Source organism: Pongo abelii, chromosome 7 (genome assembly GCF_028885655.2).
Source record: "Pongo abelii isolate AG06213 chromosome 7, NHGRI_mPonAbe1-v2.0_pri, whole genome shotgun sequence".
Classification (NCBI taxonomy): domain Eukaryota; kingdom Metazoa; phylum Chordata; class Mammalia; order Primates; family Hominidae; genus Pongo; species Pongo abelii.
In genome coordinates this window covers 136,566,276-136,590,226 of record NC_071992.2, presented here as the reverse complement: position 1 = coordinate 136,590,226, position 23,951 = coordinate 136,566,276, and the positions used below count along the sequence as shown (strand labels likewise).

Here is a 23,951-nt window from a genome sequence, read left to right as displayed (position 1 = left end):
GTTTTTAAATTTTATTGTTTTGACTTAGCGGAAAGACAGGCCTTTCCTCTCTTAATCTTTCCTGGATATTTGGATCCCCAGGCTAAGAACCAAACATCACTGCCTACCTTGCAGCAGCAAATCCAAGCTGCAGCTGAAACAACTTTGCCGGGAATGAAGAGCCCCTTGGATGCCGGCCTATAAGCTCTGACCTATAATAGTCATCGCAAAATCACACCCTTCAAGCGGTCATCAACAAAGATTACCTTTCCCCATGCTCAAAGGGCATTTCTCACTTTCTGTCTTACTGTCATCTTTTATGCATTTGTGAAATATAGGATTCTGCTTGTCTACTGTACTCTTTAGAATATACATCAATATGTATGTAAGAAAATTACATCATGGAAATTCATATTTCCAAAAGTCGTCTGGGCTGCCATTTGAGAACCCTTGGGTGATTTTTCTGTGGTCTAATCATTCAAGTGTACTTGCAGAGCAGGAGAGAATTGGTCTGGCAAGAACGGGGCTAAGACTTCCAAAAAGAACAAAGACAACTTATGACGCTGGGAGTGACTCAGGTGCTGGCTCTGTGCTCATTGAGTCACAGTTTCTCCATTATTGACAGCAGCAGAGGATGCCCTGCTGACAGAGGGGGCCACATTCCAGGCTGCCAGATCTCTGTTGTGTTGTGAGGGAATGAGCCATTTTCTATATCTGCTGATTTTGTGCCCTGACACAGGGGAAAACTTTCAGAAAGAAAAATCAGAACTGGGTCACAATTAAAGCAACATCTAGTAAGTATCTATTAAGTGCAAAGCATTGTGCAAAGCAATTCAGAACCAACCCCTGCTCTCAACAACCTGGCTGTTCACTAATGCCTGGTGAGTGCTAAAACAGAAAGAAAAGACAGTAAGGGCATCAGGTGTTGATGGGGGTGGAGACATTTGGGTTCTGGGGTGATCAATAACAATTTCATGCATAAGACAGCTGAGCCTTGAACTAAGAGTAAGATATATGGAAGACAAAGGAAGGAAAGGACTTTTCCAAAGAAGGAAAACAATGTGTACAAAAGTGCAGAGGCAGAAATATACAAGGCCTGTTGGCATGAGTCAAAATAAATATGAAATACTGTTTTTGTAATCTGTATTTTAAATCAAATTTTATAAAAGGAATATATCCTACCCATCCCACAAAACTAATATGCCTCACAGAGCAGATAGGTAAAAGTTAGCTTTTCCCCAGGTCTATGTTCTACAAAATGTATCTTAGAAAATACTCTGATGAGTTGTCTCTCTTTCCCATCACTTTCTTCATTGTTAATATGCAACCCTGACTTCCCACATCTCCTTTACCTGCTTCTGGAATGGAAGATCTTAGTCAACTATAGATTCAGTCAAAAGAGTCTTATCATGGTATTACACCATACTTCTAAGTCCTGTAGATAGTGGAAGAAAAGGCTAAGTAGAATCTCTGTTTTAAGGAAACTTTAGTGGGAAAGACAAAACATTGGCCCATGAAACTATTAAATAAAATGTTGTCTGATATAATAGGAAGATGAGCTGCAGACAGTATTTTAATTTGAAGTTTAGAGCTGACACGGTCTATATAGGAACATGTGAACCATATGCTGATACAATTCATGACTCTTCTCAGGACTGCCACTGACTGTTGCCCAGTCTGGGCACTGCACAAATAAAGCACCAGCAAATCACCAGAGTGAGTTCTCTGCTTGCCTTAACATTGGTGTGATGCCATGTTTGGTCAGAGGGCGGCATCATTTTCCAATTCTTCAACCTGGAACGGGCACCCTTTTGACTTCATGCATGTAGAGGGGATCTTTCTTTCATTAGCTCAAATCCTCTCAGAAGTGATTTGGGGGTTCTGACCTTCCTCTTTCATATAAGTAGATACGGCTCTAGATAATCACTTGGCAGATTGCTCAATTTTCTCAATCTCAGAGATAAATAAACAAGAAACTGAAGAATAGATGGGGCAGAATTAATTTAAGTCCATTGTTTCAGACTTTATCCTTGTATAAGAACCACTATAATGTTCTGCTTCCCTGCACCCATCTCAGAGGAGTTCCTCTGAGAGAAGGGGCCCAGCTTACCTCGTTCTCCTGGGGTCCCTGGCACGCCTGCATTTCCGGGGAAGCCTGGTGTGCCTGGGGGTCCTTGTTCACCAGGGGCTCCAGGTGAGCCTGGCCTCCCAGGCTCCCCAGGAGGCCCTTGGACAGTCCGGATGGATGAGGAGTGGCTGGGAATCTGGTTGAGGATGGCAGTGTACCTGGCCATGTGACCTGAGGCATGAAGCATAAAGACAGCATTCAGTGAACTGTCACACAAGGAAAGAGAGGACCGGGGTGTCATTTGTTAAGGCTCCAAACAATTCTGTTAGATACCCACCAAGGGAAAAATCACACCCCTTTGACATATGTTGATTTCCAGCTTAACATTTTTTTACGTTTTACTCTGGATGATATTAAGGGCTGGACTGTTGTCAAGTGGCATCTCATGTGTTTGGAATTCTGCAGCTCACGTCAGCATCTCAATAAACATCATTGAGCAGAAGTTGTAAATTTCATCTTTACCCTCAACATTTATCTGACCCCTAGACCCTCACCCAGCTGCCATTTCTCTAGCAATTACTCCCCAAGTTATTTGTCTTTTCTACAACGCACAAAGCCTCCCCACCCTCTTGCTCACAAATCCTCAGACAAGTGCTCTGTCTCAACTCATCTCTCAGTCATCAAGCCTTTTTTTAGGAACCTTTACTTGGGTCTCAGCTGCAGAAACTCCCACTAGCTTTATGTTTTTAAAAAATCTGGCACTGTCTCCCACAATCCCTTAACTCAGTTATGTCTGGAAAATATATATGCAGATATATGTTACTAATGAGAAGTATAAAGTACTTGATACCATGATGTCTCATTTTTCCAACATCATTAGGAGATGAGTTTTCCCAACATAAGTGAATTTTCTAGTTTACTATTATTTATCCATTTTGAAATATTTAAAACTAAATAAAAATAGTAATTTCTTCAAGGAATTCACTCTAAAATACATTCAGTGCATTCTTTCCTTAAGCATTGGATTGTCACTATAAGTAGGGATCCGCTCCTGATGACTCAAGGTTATTAGTAGGCACGTCCGTTGTTGCCTGGGCAGGTGAGACATTTCCTCATTTGCTTTTTCAGTTTCTGCCTTTGACATGGGGACTGTCCATCATCATTTTCCCAGCTGTCATCACTTTGGCCTTGCATAATTTCCCATGTAACTCTTCCTAGCATAATTCTGATCAACTGTGAACTAAAAACCAGAGAAGTGAGCTTGTGAGGAATTATTTGCTAACTGATAAATCCAGTTCTGAGTGGCAGCTGAAGGAATACAATAAGGATCCCAGAGGAAACTGAAGTAGTGTTAGGGAAGATGGTTGAGGTGCCAGAAATACAGCCTCTGAGTAGGTTGGGCCTGGCTTATCAAGTTGCATACAATCTTTTTGATTTCCTTCTAGTATATTGACAGGCACGGCCTTGCTATTTTATAGACTCATTTAAGCTTTGCTGTGTAACCAATCCCTTGATGACTTCTACTTCCTAGAAGTCAATCACAAGATTCTGAGAATTTGTAAGGAGAAAAAATTGATTTTGAACCCTTGATTACACATGATTTTTATTCTACAGTAGAATAAGACAGCAAGTATCGTGAGATCTTTCTTGTGTTGTGGTCAGTGAGTCACAGTAAGATTTAAGCCTTAAGTTTTCTGAAAATAATTATCTGCTCATTTACATTGTACACTTGAAATCAGAAATCTACAAAACAATTCCAGATACAGGTTATTTACAATATGTCAGTACAAAATGATTAATGTTCAATTTCTCTTCTATAATGTATTTTTAAAGATCCTATTTTGCCATTAAACTTAAACAGTTATATTTAACTGGTAAATTCTCTCTCACAGACACACACATAGTTTGGGCAACATAACAGAAAATTAAATAACGTTAAAATATAGGGAGCATGACTACTGTGTCTGAAGTTGGTAGCTTCATACTCCGCTTGCCCTGATGTTTTTGCCTTAATGAAAACTCTTCCAAGCCTATGCAGATCTCAACTCCATGCCTCCTCCAGGGTGAGATTTGGATTTATCTCAGAATTAAAGACGGAATTTTGGACTTAGTCAACAAAGCTTTCTTAGATATTTGCAGGGCTTCCTGGCCTAACTCCCAAACTTTCCTGAGTTAAAATAAATATAACCCCAAGCCAATGAGGTAGCCACTCGGGTAATGTCAGCCCTGGAGGTGGGGGTGCTATTGGGTGAGAGGGCTGCACAGCAGAGCTAGGCGAGAGCTGGGTGGGGTTGAGAGAGATAGTTCACCTCTGCTTGGCCTCAGATATTCCTGGAACTGAACAAATTACTGGCAAAGAGAACGGCCCACACTAGTAACCCTCTGATTAGATTACTGTGATAAAATATATAATCAGTGGGCAGAGCGGAAACGCGCAAAAAGTGGTGGGATCTAAGCAAATGGGCACGGAAATACAGTGCTATCAAAAAGCTCAAGTAAAATGAAGAAATGGGACAGGTGTCATATCAAGTTTGTTCTGATGTAATTTTTGGCACAAAGCCCAAGTATAATATCATATCAAACGTCGGAGCAAGCCTGTCCACGTGTGTGTTTGTATTTTGATAAACACCCGAAGAAATAAATGAGAAGACCTTAGGCTAGCCAGAAGGTAACGGATGTGAAATGGATAAGAAGGAAATATTCATTTAAATCTTGCAAGTTAATAAAAATCAACACCATAAATTGTCTTTCTGAGATAGCTTCTGAAGATGTAGTCTGGCAGCTTTCAAGTGCTGAACACTTGAGAAAAAATCCCACCCACCTGGAAAGATGAGAAAGGAATAGAAGATTTGATCCAGGCACTGAAGTTAAATTTACATGGGCAAACAGGCAGTTCTTGGACCAATGACACAAAGGAATTTGGCTTTTGTACCATCGATGTAGAGCTCTAGGGTAATCTGTAATGATCTCTTTGATGGGTCAGTGATGGTCATCTGTAAGTCTTATGTGTCTGCACCAAGACAATGCTTTAGAGTTTTCCTTAGTGGTACGCTCATGGGAAAAGCAAACTGTCTTTTGGATGAGAGTTTGTTATGGGGAACATCCTCCGTAACCATTATATACTTACTCTGGATGAGCTGTTCGCATACTTGACGCGCCACTGATCTCACCATGGCTTGAGACTGCAGGTCACCCTGGATGAAAAAAAAAGCATACTCCTGACTCAGCTACAAGGCCGGCCACACTACCAGGACTTCCAGGATGTGGATCTGACTTGCCCCATTGTTCCCATCAGAGATCTTTGGCTCCTAGCAACAGGTGGGTTTGACCACCATGGTGCATGCAGAGAAGGGGTAAGCAATTTGATATTCATGGTTCAAGGTTCCTGGGAGTCCTTATTAGATTAACAAGCACAAGTAAGTATTTCTGGTCCCACATTCTAAAAAATTTAATAGTTTTGAAACAAACCCATATATATTTAACGCCTGATTTATAGCTCTTTAGAGCTTATAAAATACAGCACTTTCTCGAGCAGTGGCTCCTTTAATACTAATAGCAACCCAGAAGAAAGACGTTAAACCCATTTTATAGCTGAATAGCATTAAACACACGGCCCAAGATTTCACAGAGGTAATTGGATGAGCCCAAGGCCACTGCTGTTTCTGCTATAGCCAATGGCACAATTATATTAGCAGCTGCACAATTGGTGAAAGGAGAGAGATGACCCTAAATTAAGCTGACTTCAGTTTGGGGGCCAGTTCTTTGATTCTATGCCTGCCATTGTCTTCCTGGGTGTGAACCTTGGAGCATCAAGAAGCCCAGGAGTGCCATGCTGCCACTTGTCACTTGTATAGAGTTTTTACTTTTCTGAAGCCTTTTCACATCTATTATATAACGTTCTCATCAAACCCACTTTGTAAATTATATGAGGGTGTTTCTCTCCATTTTATCCTTAAAGAAATGAGCCCAAGTTCATTGACCTGGATAGTAGCAGATATGCAACTAGAAACTAGCTCTCCTGACTCCCAGCCCACAGGGATTTTATGTCTGGAAAACATGGCCACAGTCTAATGAATTGGGGAAAGGGAGAAACAGAGACTGGTACAATAGCAATGAATAATAATGGTAGTAAATGACGATCCTTTATCAGGCTTATGCAATGGAAGGCGTGCAACCAGCTGGGGCCAGAAAACAGAGCCACAGGATACTTACCCGCTCTCCTCGTTCCCCCTTTGCTCCAGGGACACCCTGTACAAATGGAAAATTGTCAAGTTACTTATGATATTGCACTTAGCTAAGAGTGATAATCGTGCATCTTTTCTTATTTTATTAAGACATTTTTCTTAGCACCAGTAATTCTGCAGCAAAAATCATTACACAACAACAGAAAATAGACAGCAACCAGTATGCACACCAAACATAAAAAGCTCTTTTAAGCATTCTACCCCTTCAGCTTTTTAATGCAGAGACTTGGTATATTTTGGCCACAAAATTGGAATCGTGCAGCAACAATACTGCTTTGTAACACATATTTTCACTGTGTAGGTCCTTCGCATCTTTCCACCCTAAACACCACTCTGTGTACTGTACTCTACTGAGGATCCTTCATAATTTATTTCACAAATCTCTGCTGAATAGTTAAATTGTTTCAGTTTTTAAAGGAATATCTCCAAAAGGATAGAAAAGATAGCCTCTCAATTTAGGAGTTCAAGTCAGAGATGAGATTAGTGAAATCGCAGAGCTTCACTCTGATTTCTGTGCAGCACGATGCCACACAATTCTCCCTAATTCTCCCCAATATGGGAGCTCACATTTATGTGAATTCTCAATTGATTTATTATTTTATTATGTGGCTTAGCTACTCTTTGACCCATAAGAAACCTTGCCGTTATTAAAATGCATCTACTTTAAAAATGGCATTTTCAGGGTTCCTCCAATGAAATTATACATCTAATGCAAAACACGTGTCTTCAGAAGGATTTCATATTTTGTTTCAACTCTGAGGCAATGTTCATTGAACAACATTTTTATAGTCTCGACTAAAAGGAGAGTGAATGGAATTTATTAATGGAATTTGCCACGTTGTCAGACTGTTTCCAGTTGTTATTTCAAACAGGTCCCAAGCCAAACTCGGTATCTTCTTCAAAATCTGTAGTCAGTGAACAGTTGCCCAGATTCAAACTTCTGGTTTCATCCCATGATGTGCAGGTAAACTGGCTTCCCAGAAAAGGAAAATGCCCTGACTTGTAGTGTTTCCTGATTTTGGAGGTGTAAGTGTTTCTATCAGCTGATTTCAAGCTACAAATGTGCTGTTACTGAAGATGGAATTGGAAAGGAAAAGAAATGAATGATTGACTCTCCAGTGCAGATATAAGCAGCCCACCCTGGCTCTATCTTCTCTCCTCTCCTCTTTTGCCCTGCCATGTCTATTCAATACACACACACACACACACTCACTCACAAACATACACCACATACACACACATACACACACCCACACACAATGTTTTTTTTTTTTTTTTTTTTTTTGAGACACAGTCTCCCTCTATCTCCCAGACTGGAGTGCAGTGGCACGATCTCAGCTCACTGCAACCTCTGGCTCCCGGGTTCAAGCGATTCTCCTGCCTCTGCCTCCTGAGTAGCTGAGACTACAGGTGCGCACCACCACATCCGGCTAATTTTTGTATTTTTAGTAGAGACGGGGTTTCACCATGGTGGCCAGGATGGTTTCAAACTCTTGACCTCAAGTGATCTGCCCACTTCAGCCTCCCAAAGTGCTGGGATTACAGGAGTGAGCCACTGCACCTGGCCAACACTTTTTTTTTTTTTAAGACATAATGTTAGAATCTTAGTGTTGGATATATGGGTGTGGTGTTCACTCAAAATTCTTTCAATTTTGTGTGTGTTTAAAATTTTTTTATTCTAATACTTTGGATTAGCATAAATCCAAAGAATGTAGGACATTGGACTTACAAGCCAGGTTAACTCTCTGAGTTTCTTTGTAAGATGAGGCCACTAAATGAAGTGATCTCTGGGATCCCTTATCAGTCTAACACGTTATTCTCTCATGATATGGTCGTTATTTGGAAGCAGGGAGCACAGGAAACAGAAATTGATGAAAAATACAAAGTCTGGGCTTCAGAGGGAAGGATTCCAACCTCTACAGAGAAAGAAGATCCTCACAATTTGTGGCCTCTTATGTGAGTTCCATGAGGCAGTCTGTGTCCAGCTTGTGGACTTCTGTATCCCCAGGTCCTAGGACTGTGCGTGGGAGTGGCAAATTTTCAAAAACTGTGTGTTAACTGAATGAGTGAATGAATGGCTGAATTTCACTTCAAGTTTGAATGGCAGGCCAATTTGTGCTTCATTTCAACTACGCTGATTGTAAAAAAGACAGAAGATGACCGGGCACGGTGGCTCACGCCTGTAATCGCAACACTTTGAGAGGATCACAAAGGTCTTGATCACAAGTCGGGCGGACCACGAGGTCAGGAGTTCAAGACCAGCCTGACCAATATGGTGAAACCCCATCTCTACTGAAAATACGAAAATTAGCCGGGCGTGGTGGCGCGTGCCTGTGGTGGCACACGCCTGTAGTCCCAGCTACTCGGGAGTCTGAGGCAGGAGAATCGCTTGAACCTGGGAGGTGTTCCATTCTCAAATTTTTTTGCAAAAGTAAGATTTATATAGCACACCCCTGCCCCAGCCCAATTTCTTTTTGGAAATAAACGTACTGGCTGTGCCTTCTTCCCTCATTTCTTAGGCTTCACAAATGGACAGATCTCTAAAGAGACATTAATGTTTACTGGAAGGACCAACTGGAGAAAAGAACTACCATCTTACCACTAAATAATCCTTAATGGAAACAGCTTTTCAAGTGTTAGAGGCAAAACAAAAAAATCAGCAAATAATAAATATTTCATATTTTAATACATTAAGACAATCTAAATACTAGTAGCTAATATGTAGGTTGCTTTACCATGTTCCAAGCACTGTCCTTGTTCTTAGCATGTTAACTCAGTTAACCCTTATAACAGCTCTGCAGGATTAATTCCTTTAATTTTTATAACACTCCTATAAGATTAATTTATTTAGTGCTTACAATACTCCTATAAGATTAACTTATTTAGTGCTTACAATACTCCTATAATATTAACTTATTTAGTGATTATAATACTCCTATAAGATTAACTTATTTAGTGCTTATAATACTCCTATAAGATTAACTCATTTATTCTTTATAACAACCCTATATTATTCCTATTTTCCAGATACGGAAAATGAGGCACTAAGAGATCTTGTCACTTGCCCAAGGCCAGGCAATAAGGAAGTGAAAAAACCAGGGACCTGAACCCAAATTGTGGGCTCCAGAGTCCATGCACATCCCGAGTACACTCTACCGCTCTGTTGAAAGAGAACCCTGCTCAGCAATTCTGCCAGCTCATGTCTTCTATTCCAGGGAAGATAATATTTTCTCAATTAAAATAAAGCAAAACAAGCAAAGACACCATGCCTAAAGACTAACTCTAGTAATTCAGAATTAGGTTGCAACTTGAGTCATTTTTTAAAAATCTATTTTATCTTGAATAATTTTATTTCTGCACCAATACATTTTTTGACAGTTTTCTTGCTATTCTTGCTATCATTTATAAAACTGGCTTGTTTGAAAATGTCTCAAATCTAGAGAGCACAATTATAGTGCAAACCTGATTGACATGGTAAATGGAGAGCATCAGCTGTTGGCACCTTTTGGTATGTAGGGATGGATGTGTTTAATTGGGCTTGAAATTCCTCAAACTCAGTCTCATGATGCTGGTTATTAAGTAGCCAAAGGATGCAGCTAGGCAGTCTCAGTGAAAGATCTTTTTAATGAAATATCTGTATGGCAAGAAATTATTTTTTATTCCAACTTCTCTGACATCGTTCCTTTGATTTTTACAAAGTAAAACAAAAACAAAATAAAAATTCCTGAGCAAGTGAAGGCCCATAACTCCACCAAAGTATGCTTTGAAGGAAAACACATATTCCCTGCAGATGTAGGCAGGAAAAAGTGGCACACTTTCCTTTAATTTTAGGAGCACTCGAAATGTAAAGAAAAGAAAATACAGTAGCTACATTCATAGATTCACCGAATTTTAGTGCTGGAAGGAAGAGGAATGATCTTGTGGTTCAAGTCCCACATATTAAAGATGTCTGTTAAACAAAGTCAAAACATCTTAGGCTGGCTTGAAACGTCTTCCATGACCTGACCCCTAAACTATAAGAATATTCTTCTAATACGCCTTAATATGCCTCTGAACATCAGCCTAACTAGAAAATAAACGTATCTTCTTTTTTTCTTTTTTCTTTTCTTTTTTTTTTTTTTTTTTTTGAGACAGAGTCTTGCTTTGTCGCCCAGGCTGGAGTGCAGTGGTATGATCTCGGCTCACTGCAACCTCCGCCTCCCAGGTTTAAGCGATTCTTGTGTCTCAGCTTCCTGAGTAGCTGGGATTACAAGCACCCACCACCACACCCAGCTAATTTTTGTATTTCTTTTTTAGTAGAGACCAGGTTTCACCATGTTGGCCAGGGTGGTCTCAAACTCCTGACCTCAAGTGATTCACCTGCCTTGGCCTCCCAAAGTGCTGGGATTACAGGCATGAGCCACCACACCCAGCCTTCTTTTTTTCTTTTAATAAATACATATTAAGTACTCTCTGTGTGTTAGACACTGAGCTGGGGTCTAGGACTCTACACAGGAATGTGATAAAATTTCTGTCCTTAAGGAACTATCCTTTTAGTGGAGAGACAAACATCAATAGTTGAAATGCAGTACCTAACAGCCAGCGAAGGGACAGATGGCTTTACACAGGAGATGTGCAGCCTTAAAGAAGGATTTGCCGGGGGCTCACCAAGTGGTGAAAAACAATGCAGCCCAGTAAGGCAAAAGAGCATCCCAAAGAGCATCCTGTAGGTTGTTAGCATCCCCGAAGACAAATGTGTGAAATGGTATGGCATATATTTCGGGAACTTTAAATAATGTGTGACTGAACTCCAAGTGAAGGGAGGATGGTAATCTAAGTTGGAAAGGAAAGTAGGGGCCCATCCTAAAGGGCCATGAGCTCTGTGCTGAACAATTGGGCTCCTTCCTCCAGGGGTAGGGAAGAGATTCAAGCCAGACAGTGACACGTGGGAGTTGCACTAAAAGATGTTCTGGCAGCTGGGGAATGGACTAGACCAGGGCTAAAGCAGAGGCCAGGGGGCCAATGAGAGCCTCTTGGGATAGTCTTTGTGAGCAGCAAGCAGGGCCTAAAATAAAACTGCGGTAGTCATGATGGAACTAGAGAAAGAATTGAAAAATATTAAAATGTACAGAGACGGGGTGCTCTGTGTTTGCCTTATGTTTTTCGGCAACTGCCACCTAAGTGATGCAATCTTTCTGTCTTTGTGAGTGGGGTTCCTACCCATATTCTAAGATCTCATCAAAATGCTCCTGAAGCCGCTACTCCCACCCCTCAGCTTAGGGGTCTCTCTCTTAATGGAGCTTTCAGAGCAATTTCCTTGTCTTTGCCTTAAGGCATTTCACACTTTCTGCCCTTTATTACAGCTTCTTGTATAAAAATATCATTCTCTCTGGATTTGTCAGGAGTATAGAAAAATGTATTGAGATCTTTTGTATCCCTCACGACCCCTCCCACCATGTAATCTTATATGTATTGTGCTCATTCCCTAAATATTTTAAATGAATGAATTAGTTAACTGACATTCTGAAAGGCTAGATGATTTGTGCAAGTGATGTGGCTTACACAGCTACTTCGAGTCATGTCAGGGCTACATCAAGGACCCAGGTATCCTGACTTCTAATGCAATGCTCTTTCAATGATGTAACCCTGGACCTGTCTACCTGGTTGAACACATGGCCCCAGCAGTAAGCAGCTCCTTCTTTCGTGTGCTTTATCACTCTCTAACAACTGCAGAGGAGGAATCGTACCTAAGCCAATGCTTAAAACTTAGATAGCAATTAGGACCTCAGCAGCAGCAATGTACATTCTGCCTTAGGGAGCTGGCAGCTGAAGGCAGAGTGCACAAAAGCAAGCGTTTCTGGCACCCACTGTAGGAAACATGTTGCTATTTTCAGCGGTGCAGCCTGTCCCTCTTGGTCCCTTTCCCTCATGCCTTCCTAGACAAGACATCCATGGGAAATCAATCAAGGCCTTAACACCATGACACAGAGCCTGCTGTCACAGTCACGCCAGTATGGCAGCCAGCAAGCATCTGGGAGCCAGTGGGCCCAAAAAAGTCTGGGCTGGACAGTTGAGAGCAACTTGCTTTTGAGAGGAAATCCTCAAGCCAACTGTGGTATTCCTACCTGATGCTTATAGGCCAAATGGTTTCTGCCCCTGATCAAAGCACCAATGGCACAAGGGCCCCTCCTGCTGCTATCGAGGGCCCCTTTCTGCTGATTTATAACAAAAATAACATTATGAACAAGTGTTTTATTTGTGGGGAAATTTTATTGGTATTTATGTAGATACTACATTTAGAGTCTAATCCAGAGCCACCAAAGGCCAGATGGGTGAGCAGGGTGCTATCATAGTTACTCAATGATTCCAGGTCTCTCTCTAGCTCTCCACGCCCCATGTCAACTCTCCCAAAGCTCTCAGAGCCTCCATTTCTTTCCTTCTCTCTTCCCCGTTCCCTCCCTGTTGGGTCAGGATCAGTCTATACCTTGCTTTTTCCTTGCCTGGGTTAGGAAAAACTAGTTCTAGGAGATGCTAGTAAGAGTAAGAACCTCATGCACAAATACATTTATTGTCTAACCAAATTAAACTAGTTTTGGGTGTTTTCTAATTTCACTTCGGGATGCCTCAAAGCCTTTCATGTCCTAAAACTTCCCATGAATTTCTGAGAAACAGATTAGGCATGCAGTTTCTGAGCATGTGGCTTACACAACTAGTTAGGGTCATGTCAGGGCCACTTCTTTGACCAGGACCCCTTGCTGCCTGGCACTGTGGATGTATTCTAAAACTCTGGTTCCCAGGAGCACATTCTGGGGAGCAGGCTGAAGCCAAATACCAGAGAGTATGTTTTTAAGTTTCTTTTCTGGTATGAAACAGCTTAGAATCAAATGAATAGATAAGCTTGCAGTGAAAGAATGAAGACAGGTGTGTGTGTGTGTGTGTGTGTGTGTATGTGTGTGTATGCATGCATTTTTTCATGTGCTCACACATGTGGGTTTCAGTGTATGTTTCTAGACGCAGGGTCATACTCGGCAACACGTTTCTGAATTTAAAAAAAGATGTGTGAAGATAAAGCAATCAGATTTTCTTCTGTGACCCATTACTAGGTTGATATAAAAAGAAGAGATCTAAAAGTATTTTGAATGACATTGTAGTTGGAATAAAGATACAGCTGTATAAAGTGATTACTAAGGATAGCATTTATTTGGATGTGCAAATTAGGATGTGTTTGCTAAAATCAAGATGCATTTTTTACGTGCATACCCTGTATGGGTTTGTGTACCCACATATGTCTCATATGCATCATGGTCCAGAAAAGGATTCTGAGGATGAAATAATTTTATTAAAATGAGTTTCAAGAATAAGAAGAACAAGATTATCTGGGTTGCTAGAGGAAGAGAGGCCACTTTCTGAATGAGAATCAACATTTCTGTTACATCTTGTTTACTATGGTAGGCAGAAAAAAAAGGCCCCTCAAACTTCTTTGCCCTAATCCCCACAACCTGTGAATATGTTACCTTATGTGGCAAAAGGGAATTTGCAAATGTGACTTAGTGAAGGATTTGGGAATTATCTAGGGAGATTATCTATGATTATTCAGGTGGCCTGAATGTAATCACATAGGTCCTGAAGAGAACCTTTCCTGGCTGTGGTCAGAGAGAAGTGACTACAGCAGAAAAAGGCCAGAGAGATGCAACATTGCTGGCTTTGAAGATGCAGGTGGACCATGAGCCAAGGGCTATGGGAGGCCTTTAGCAGCTAGAAAAGGCCAGGAAAGAGATTCTCTCCTCTAGCCTCCAGAAAGAAAATACCGACACCTTCCCTTTAACTCAGTGAGATCTGCGCCAGACTTCTGGCCTGCGGAACTGTAAGATAACAAATCTGTGCTGTTTTAAGCCACCGAGATTGTGGCAATTTGTTAAGTGGTAACAGGAATCTAATTCACTAGATGCTTCCATCCTCATCCATCGGATTTCACTGCTCCACACATTCTTAGTGTGTTTGCAGTCGTACAGATCTTTGCATTTTTCAATGTTTTAGTTTATGGATGCAGACTTAGCAATTCACAGATAAATATCAGAATGCTGACTAATATCTAAACCTAGAAGGAACAACTTGCATGTGACCAGAAGACGCCAAGCATGTCTCCAGAGGCCATGTAATACGATGACCTCATTTTACAAATGAAGAAACAGGCCCAGATGTGTTAATTTGTTTTTCTTCCACCTTATCCCTTCTTCTCCCATTGATCACATTTAAACACCAACCTAAGAGACTAGAAGTACAAAAATCAGAGGTAAAGAGTTCTGTTCATTATGTTTTCACTTATAACACCTCTCACTTACGTGTGAGTGTGTGTTTTAATGGGAAATTCTGTCTTGTAGAATTTAGAAGAGAAAAATCTAATCTCACGTTCATTAAACCTAGAATTTCCCAAGCTTTGTATTTTTCCCTTTGGGAGCCCAGCTTGATTAACACATGGCTGTTGTACCCAATCTCTGGAGAGATGATATTGAGTTTGCTTAGCCAAATACAGAATAGCAAGCAATAGAAGCATATAAGCAAAAGCATGACAGATTATTCCCTGTCGGGACCATTTATCTTTAGCCATGACATATGCACAATCTGATCTTCATCTTTATCCTAGAAGCTTTTCCGATTTCCTTTATGAATTTCCATAGAGTCCAGTGCTGAATAAACATTTCTGACTAACAGAAAGGCTGGTAAATTTAAACACATAAATAAACTTGATGACTGGGAATACATTCTGAGCGGCTACTGCTGCATACTCACGGGTGGTCCCAGGGCGCCTTGTGGTCCCATGCTTCCTGTGATCCCTGGGACTCCAGGGGCGCCAGGAATGCCCTAGAAGACAGGTAGCAAAATGGAACAAAGTCAGGAATCACACATTCTTATCAATGACAGCCAACTTTTAAGCAAGAGTAACAAATACACACCATGATAGCTTCCCTCCCCCTCATCACCAGGGCCTCATTCCTGTTCCCAATTCCCAAAAATGGACGGAAGACTTTTTTTAGTCTCCTCACTATACATCAGGTGTGGTTCTTTCAAATTCAAGCCTTACTTGTGATTTAATAAAAGCTAAGTCAGTGCAGGTGATCTTCTGGCAAAATAGCTCAGAGATAGAATAATCGGGCAATATGGATATATTATCTTTCTAAAAAGTTTTAGGGAGAGTTCTCTATCAAGGGATGAGTTGTTACACTATAGTGAAGATGGCTGCTGGTAAAAGATCTGGCAAAATAAAACCTCTCAAAAGAAATGAAGTGCTTTAAAACAGAGTATGTCCCAGTAGTTTCTGGAAAGGCTTACTATTGGCCCTGGTGGTCCTGGAGGTCCCGAGGATCCATCCTTTCCTGGAAGGCCCTGGCGAAAAGAAACACAGTGTGTCAGCTAAGCGGTTGCTTTATATGGCTTTCAGAATGGGCTCATTTAATTCCTTTTCATGTTTGGGGGTCAAATCCTACTGCTTGCTCTGGACTACCAAGGATTCACTGCCTTTAAACTCTTCATGGAAATTGTTTTTGGCAAGGTTTTGTGACTGTTGGCTCCATTAAATTGTCCAGTGCAAAAATTTTAGGCGTAAGAAATGCCACTTACAAACTTAAACAAGAACTTGCTTCCAAAAAGTGCTTTTACTAAACTAAGCCTAACAAATGGGAAGAGGATCCATTATTGGTCATTAAGGACCAGATGAAAAGATGAATTAGTGTCTTTCATGACCTAAGAGAGTCTTGGGCAGGGAATCTCTATCAGAGGGATCTGTCTTTCGTTAGGAGTACTACAATATCTGAAAGTCTGCAACTTCAGGAGTAAGCTGGAGGAGATTTGGGAGGACTTCGTGCGGCAATGATTGAGCTTTGACTACTGGACAGATTTACTGAGTGTCATCGCGAGCTTACAAATGAGCACGTGTTTGCTCCTCATTCCCTGGTGGAAGGATTTAAGGCAGAAAGCAAGTGATGTTCTTTATAAAAATATCTTCCTAAATTATAGAATATATATGTATGTTATTTTTATGTTAAGTGTTAAAAAAACTATAAGAACTGCGATGGCTTACTCCTAAATGCTTAGAGCTCTTAATTGTGAATGCTGGCCTTTCCAAAACAGTTAATTTAAGACAAAATCTTCAATCTGAATTTTATCATATTCATAAAATTTCATAAAATTTTTTTCCAAACACCACCTGTTACTACAGGGAGAAACTTAATTTTCACCACGGAATTGGTGTCCCATTGGAATAATTATTTTCCATCTCAAACCAACTCAAACTTCTCCTGGCATCTTTGCAGACTCTCCCAATTCCCTTTCTGACATTCTTGCCACTTTTCCAGTGAGCCATCTTTTCCACTTATTTTACCATGAAAATCCATCCTTTTTTTTTTTTTTTTGAGACGGAGTTTCGCTCTTGTTGCCCAGGCTGGAGTGCAATGGCACGATCTCGGCTCATCGCAACCTCCCCCTCCCAGGTTCAAGTGATTCTCCTGTCTCAGCCTCCGAAGTAGCTGGGATGACAGGCATGAGCCACCATGCCTGGCTAATTTTGTATTTTTAGTAGAGATGGGGTTTCTCCATGTTGGTCAGACTCATCTTGAACTCCCGACCTCAGGTGATCTGCCTGCCTCGGCCTCCCAAAGTACTGGGATTACAGGCATGAGCCACCACGCCCGAGAGAAAATCCATCTTTTAGGTCTGTCCAGACTCACATTATGTCTCCCTACCTCAAGGTGTCAAATAAAAGACAGAAATGATAAGGCTGAGGGAAAGGAAATGGTGTGTGAGTTGGGAGAGTGTGAGAGGTGGTGCAAAGGCAGGGTTATATGGTTTGGCTGTGTCCCCACCCAAATCTCATCTTAAATTGTAGCTCCCATAATTCCCACATGTCATGAGAGGGACGCAGTGGGAGGTAACTGAATCATAGGGGCTGGTCTTTCCCATGATGTTCTCATGATTGTGAACAAGTCTCACAAGATCTGATGGTTTTATAAATGGGGTTCCCCTGTACATGCTCTCTTGCCTGCCGTCATTTAAGACGTCACTTTCCTCCTCCTTTGCCTTCTGCCGTGATTGTCAGGTCTCCCCAGCCATGTGAAACTATAAGCCAATTAAACCTCTTTCCTTTATAAATTACCCAGTCTCGGGTATGTCTTTATTAGCAGTGCGAGAATAATAATACACAGGGGTAGGATGAGTGTGGAGGAGAAACACGGGTCAGCAAGGCCCTTTGCCACGCTCTCAACCTCAGAATGCCAGCAAGTCAGAAACCAGATAAGGCAGGGGATGCATGGGCTCACCAATATTTGTGGCTTTCCTTTCCTCCCTAGGCACATTGCTTAGCTGTTTTGCACCCTCTTTGCAATTATGCTGGAGCCACATGGCTGAGTTCTGGCCAATGAAAAGGGGCCAGTTTCAGGGGGCTAGTATGAGTTTTTAGCTCATAAAAATTTCCAGTGGGTGATTTTACACTTTATTTTCTCACTCTGGAGCAACCTTAAAGGCCAAATGTTGAAGATGAGAGTGTTCCAAGATGGAAAGACCCTGAGTTCCTAAATGACTGTGTGGAGCAGAGACTCCTTACCCCCCACTCCTCCACCCACCCTTGCTGACAGCTCTGGATTGTGAACAAGCAATGAATGAACTTTCATTCTATTTCATTTTATTGCATTAAACCACTGAGATTTTAGGGTTGTTTATTATAATTGCTGTCCAATCCTGATATATGTTAGTATTTTTATTTTTACTACTACTTATATTCTTTCACTTCAGTCAAAAATGTTAGTATTGATAAACCCTGATACAGATTACTTTACACACACACATACACAGGTCCTTAGACCTGCTAACTAAACAATACAAATTAGTGCTGATATAAGTTGAAATAAACTATTTTATTTTTTTGAGACAGTCTTGCTCTGTCACCCAGGCTGGAGTGCAGTGGCACAATCACGACTCACTGCAGTCTTGACCTCCTGGATGCAAGCGATCCACCCACCTCAGCCTCCCACGTGGCTGGGACTATAGGCATGTGCTACTATGCCTGGCTAATTTTTGTATGTTTTGTAGAGATGGGGTTTTGTCACATTGCTCAGGGTGGTCTCGGACTCCTAGGCTCGAGTCATCTGCTGCACGCCTTAACTCCCCAAAGTGCTGGTACTAAAGGCATGAGCATTGCGCCCAGCCAATAAATTATGTTAAATGGAGTTTAAATGTAGCCTGTCCAAGAAGAAGTGCAAACAGCAATCAGAGTGTGCGATGGATGAACAGGATATTAGAACTCATCCATTCTAACTCCTTCATATTACTAGTGAGAAAACCTGGGGCCAAGAGAGAGTTGAAAGAAAACCTAACCCATTTTTTTAAAATAAGTTTATAAGTTTATAATAATATATTCTTATTTCTGAGATGAAGTTCTTAGAAAAATGGACCCTGGGCACATATTCACTAACTTAAGGAGACATTTCCAAAAAGGCATCTTTTGCTTCCTGCTTTAAAACTCTTCCAGCACTGGATAGGGAGTGAACATGCACCTATGTGTGAGCCCACAGAGGACCCGTGGCCAACACAAACCACCCAGCAACCAAAACTGCAGCGTTACTGTGGAGTCCTCCCCAAGTCTCTGCCAGGCTGTGTCCAGAGGGGAAACATTCCAAAAACAAGTGAGGGGAATCTTTTTCACAGAAGGAGGCAAGCTGCAGAAAAGAAACAGCAGAAAATTGCATTGTTCCAAGGAAGAACAGCAGGAAATAACACATTTATCCCCTCTCCCAATCATGTGAGAAGGAGTCTAAAAAACAACAGTCTGTCAGTGCTCTCATCTGTGACCCTGGAAAGATACTCTTGTGAAGAGGTTTGAATTCACTTGATTTATGGACATCACGTACATATCATCTGGAAGGATGAAATGTTGCTCCTACATATGAGCTTAATTTGGTGAAAGGGCTAGTGCTTCAGCGTGATCAAATCAAAAGTGGAGGCTGCAGCTGGGTGTGGTGGCGCACACCTGTAATCCCAGCACGTTGGGAGGCTGAGGCAAAAGGATCGCTTGAGCCCAGGAGTTCAAGACTAGCCTGGGCAACATAGAGACACCCCTATCTCTACCAAAAAAAAAAAATTAAAATAAAAAAAAATAGCTCTGCGTGGTGGCTTGCGCCTGTAGTCCCAGCTACTCTGGAGGATTGCTTGAGCCAGGAAGGTTGAAACTTCAGTGAGCTGTGATCACACCACTGCACTCCAGTCTGGGTGATAGAGTGAGACCCTGTCTCAAAAAAACAAATAAAGCAGAGACTGGATAAGATGTTTGTTTGCTTTAAGTTCTACCTAAACAATATCCTCAAAAGTTGGAATTTCTTCTTTCTCTTCTTCTTTTGAGGGCAGAAAATTATGTTTTATTCATTGCTACATTCCTAAAACTTTCTTAACACATTACTGACACAAAATAGGTACTGCACGTGGCCAGGTGCAGTGGCTCATGCCTGTAATCCCAGCACTTTGGGAGGGCTGAGGCAGGCAGATGACCTGAGGTCAGGAGTTTGAGACCAGCCTGGCCAACATGGTGAAACCCTGTCTCTACTAAAAATACAAAACTTAGCCAGGCATGGTGGCTCATGCCTGTAATCCCAGCTACTTGGGAGGCTGAGGCACGAGAATCACTTGAACCTGGGAGGTGGAGGTTGCAGTGAGCCAAGATTGCACCATTGTACTCCAGTGGGTGACAAAGCAAGACTCCATCTCAAAAAAAAAAGGTACTGCACTAATAAATACTTAATTTGAGTAAGATTGAGGCTCCTGCTCTACTTATCTTATTGAAGAAATAAGCATGAATCACAGGTAGAATGAGTCTGGAAATGTACAGGGTGAGGGGAATGCTGGTGTCATTCTCCTTGCTCTTGAACCCTCTGCAAGCAAGTCGAAAAGACATCAGGAGTCATCCTACTCTCAGAAGCTGAAATTTCATTTTAGTAAAACCTTAGGGTTAGGATCCTAGAAGCAGATCCAGATCCTTGTGTAGCTGACTTATTGCAGGATTGTTCTTGGAAGAAACCTGTAAGGTAGTGAAGGAAGTGGGGTAGGGACAGGGAAGAGGTTAGGTAGAGTAGTGAGTTATCTAAACTTCTGCCTGATCCCATGGGGAGCTCTAGAGTGTGAATTACACATCAGAGTTGACTCACAGTAAGAGTCTATGAACCAAATCAGTTAGTCATTGACTGAGGGCCAAGATAACATTTCCAAGGGCAATTATCTGGAGAAGGGGACAATTATGAGTTGTTAGCAGTCAGCAGCTGGTGATGTAGTTCACCTGCCAAGTAAAGGGGGTCCAATCAGGGCACCAACAGCATCCACTACAATGCATTTTATTCTGGCACTTTTTTCATGGACTGCCATGAACAACTAAACACTTTTAGATATAATGGTTCAAGAACAAAGAACAAATTTGTTCAAGAACAAAGATGGGTTTTTGTTTTTGTTTCTGTTTTTTGAGATAGAGTCTCACTCACTCTGTCGCTCAGGCTGGAGTGCAGTGGCACAATCTCGGCTCACGGCAACCTCCGCCTCCCAGGCTCAAGAAATTCTCCTGCCTCAGCCTCCTGAGTCGCTGGGATTACAGACATGCACCACCACACCCGGCTAATTTTTGTATTTTTTGTAGAGACAGGATTTCGCATGTTGGCCAGGCTGGTCTCAAACTCCTGACCTCAAGTAATCCACCTGCCTCGGCCTCCCAAAGTGCTGGGATTACAGGCATGAACCACTGCACCCAACCAAGAACAAAGGTGTTTTTAAGTCTACTGTGAGTTATCTGCTTGCTTTATCTCAAATTAAGATTTTCTTATTATAAATTGTGATAACTAAAAGGATATTAGCCTTAACACCATTTCAAAAACACAAAGCCATTTTTTCTAAAATTTCTTCATAACCCTAGAAAATTAAAGATCTTCACATTTTCCATCTCATAAAATAGTTTTGTTTTTAAACTCTTAAATGACACCAGTAAATTTGCCTTTGAAAGATTTTTTATTTGCAAGCCTTGCATTTGTCATATTACCCAGAAATACCTGTACAGGTACTACATGCTGGGGATTCTGCTAGGCTCTAGGTAGACAATGATGAACAAGACAGTCACTCTTCTAAGAGTTTACAGTTTTGAGGATAGTCAAACAATGAAAAGAAACCAACAGTATGCTATGCTGAGAGACTATAGAGTTCCAATGGGAACATCTAGGAAGAGCACCTAACCCAGGCTTGGGGACACAGAGACACTTTCACAGAAGACGTAGAATTTAAGTGAAGTAATCAGAATGGTTGGGTCCATGGCATGAGTCTCCCTATTCACACACCACTGCATGTTACAGCTCTCACTGAGCAAGCCAGTCAGCTCTTAAAAAGGCAGGGTTCAGGCCCTTCTTCTCACATCTTCATTTCAGGGTGAGCAGCAGTAGCAGAAGCTTTTTATGTAAAAGCAATAAACTTGGTGAAAAGAAAAATTTTGCAAAATATCTGCGTTTTGCAGGGTAAATTAATGGGCAAATTCTAGCTTTGTCATTCAGCTTAACTATAATCAAAGCTCATTGAATGGTCTTCAACTATTAACAGCTGAAAAAGTACTTGCATGTCCCAAAACCTTTTTATATCTATACATTTTCCATTTTATACCAGGGAGCTAATCTAAGATGTGTGTTTAGAGATTAAACATCCTCATATAAAGCAGAACACGTGGCCAGGTGTGGTGGCTCATGCCTGTAATCCTAGCACTTTGGGGGGCCGAGGAGGGTGGATCACTGGAGGTCAGGGGTTCGGGATCAGCCTGACCAACATGGCGAAACCCCATCTCTACTAAAAATACAAAAACTAGCCAGGCGTGGTAGCTTAACGCCTGTAAGCCCAGATACTCAAGTGGCTGAGGCAGGAGAATTGCTTGAACCCAGGAGGTGGAGGTTGTAGTGAGCCGAGATCGTACCACTGCACTCCAGCCTGGGCAACAGAGTGAGACTCTGTCTCAAAAACAAACAAACAAACAAACAAACAAACAGCAGAACACTTAATTAAGCGTGTACAATGAATATTAGGAAATAGAAGGTTAAATGATAAGCATAATATGTGAATTCACTTAGGCTGACTTTTTAAAAAAATGCATGTAATTAGTCACCCACAGACAGGGATTTCTTTTAAATAACATGAATAGCTCTAGGCATTTTTCCTTTTTAACATTCCTACCTCAAAATATTAATATGCACCCATAGTCCACATTAAAAATAATTCTTGCTATAAAAACTTGAAAGGATTTTTATAATTTGTTCTTAAAAACATTTGCCTATGAGCAACTTATTAAGTTATGGTTGGCTATGATTTATCAGCAAAAGTATACCTAACTCACAATTTGCTTTCAAAGTCACTAATATTTGAATAAACACTAAATGTAACCATGGCTGAAATTGGCAAACTATATTGTTATACAGACATTTAATTAAATATTTCTTAATTTCCATTTTTGCGGTTTTCTTTTCCATACTGTAGACCAAATATATGTGTCTTTTTCAAGTTTCTAAACATTTTTTGGTAGGCTCTTTAAAAGTTTATAGTTTCTAGGTGCTGTGCCTATGGTCTCTAAAAAAACCGACCTGCCCACAAATAGTGTTGCAACTGAAAATCAAGTCAGAAAGGAGAATATTTGTTTCTGTAGCCAGCAGAAATACTGCTTAGAACTAGTGACTCAATTATACTACTCTTCATTCATATCTTCTTTGAAGCTGACAACAGTTGGTCATGATACTAACCTTAAGATTCTGGCCAATTGTTAAGGTCATTCAACTGACGCTACACTCTTGGGTACAGTGGGGTCTGTAAGCAGCTGGCAACAGATGAATTTGTTGAAAGGGGCCAGGCTCAAGCAGTCAGGGTTAGAGAAATGCTTAAAGAAACCCCCATTGCACCATTTCAACCCCGTGGCATGGCTCTGGACTTCTGTAAGCAGACTAATGTGGCAGCCAGCCATAAGAAATAAGGCTGCTTCTTGCAGCAAAGGATTAAGACCAACCACCAGATTAAGAGGCCAAGCAACTAGAAGCCACACACTCTGCAAACACTGTCCCAGGCTAGAGATCTGGGATCAATCCTTGCATTGGGTTACATGGGGGAATTTTCAGTAACACAAATATGCACACATACACATTAAAAATGTATATGTATATATGCACAGATAAACATATACATCTATTTATATATATTATATATACATACACTATTTTTATTTCATTTACTTATTCGTTTATTTTTAAACTTTTTTTTGTAGGTTCGGGGTACATGTGCTGGTTTGTTATACAGGTAAATTGCATGTCACAGGGGTACTGTGACATGCAATAAAAAATACAGATTATTTTGCTACCCAGGTAATAAGCATAGTACCCAATTAGTAGTTTTTTGATCCTCATCCTCCTCTCTCCCTCCAGCCTCAAGTAGGTCCCAGTGTCCATTTTTCCCTTCTTTGTGTCCACATGTACTCAACGTTTAGCTCCCACTTATAAGAGAATATGTGGTATTTGGTATTCTATTCCTGTGTTAGTTTCCTCAGGATAATGGCCTCCAGCTCCATCCATGTTGCTTAAAAGGACATTATCTCATTCTTATAGCCAAGGCAATCCTAAGCAAAAAGAACAAAGCTGGAGGCA

General features: G+C 41.1%; 1 protein-coding gene across 2 annotated transcripts in view; it reads right to left on the bottom strand.

Moving 5' to 3' along the window:
* Positions 1 to 23,951, bottom strand: part of COL14A1 (collagen type XIV alpha 1 chain) — a 240,948-nt gene that overhangs the window by 21,034 nt on the left and 195,963 nt on the right. For both annotated transcript variants that reach the window (XM_024251441.3, XM_024251440.3), the window contains exons 41-45: positions 15,601 to 15,654; positions 15,061 to 15,132; positions 6,260 to 6,295; positions 5,175 to 5,241; positions 2,090 to 2,278 (exon numbers count right to left, since the gene is read on the bottom strand). In XM_024251441.3, coding sequence (XP_024107209.3) covers positions 2,090 to 2,278; positions 5,175 to 5,241; positions 6,260 to 6,295; positions 15,061 to 15,132; positions 15,601 to 15,654 — 418 coding nt within the window. The remainder of the gene's footprint in view (positions 1 to 2,089; positions 2,279 to 5,174; positions 5,242 to 6,259; positions 6,296 to 15,060; positions 15,133 to 15,600; positions 15,655 to 23,951) is intronic.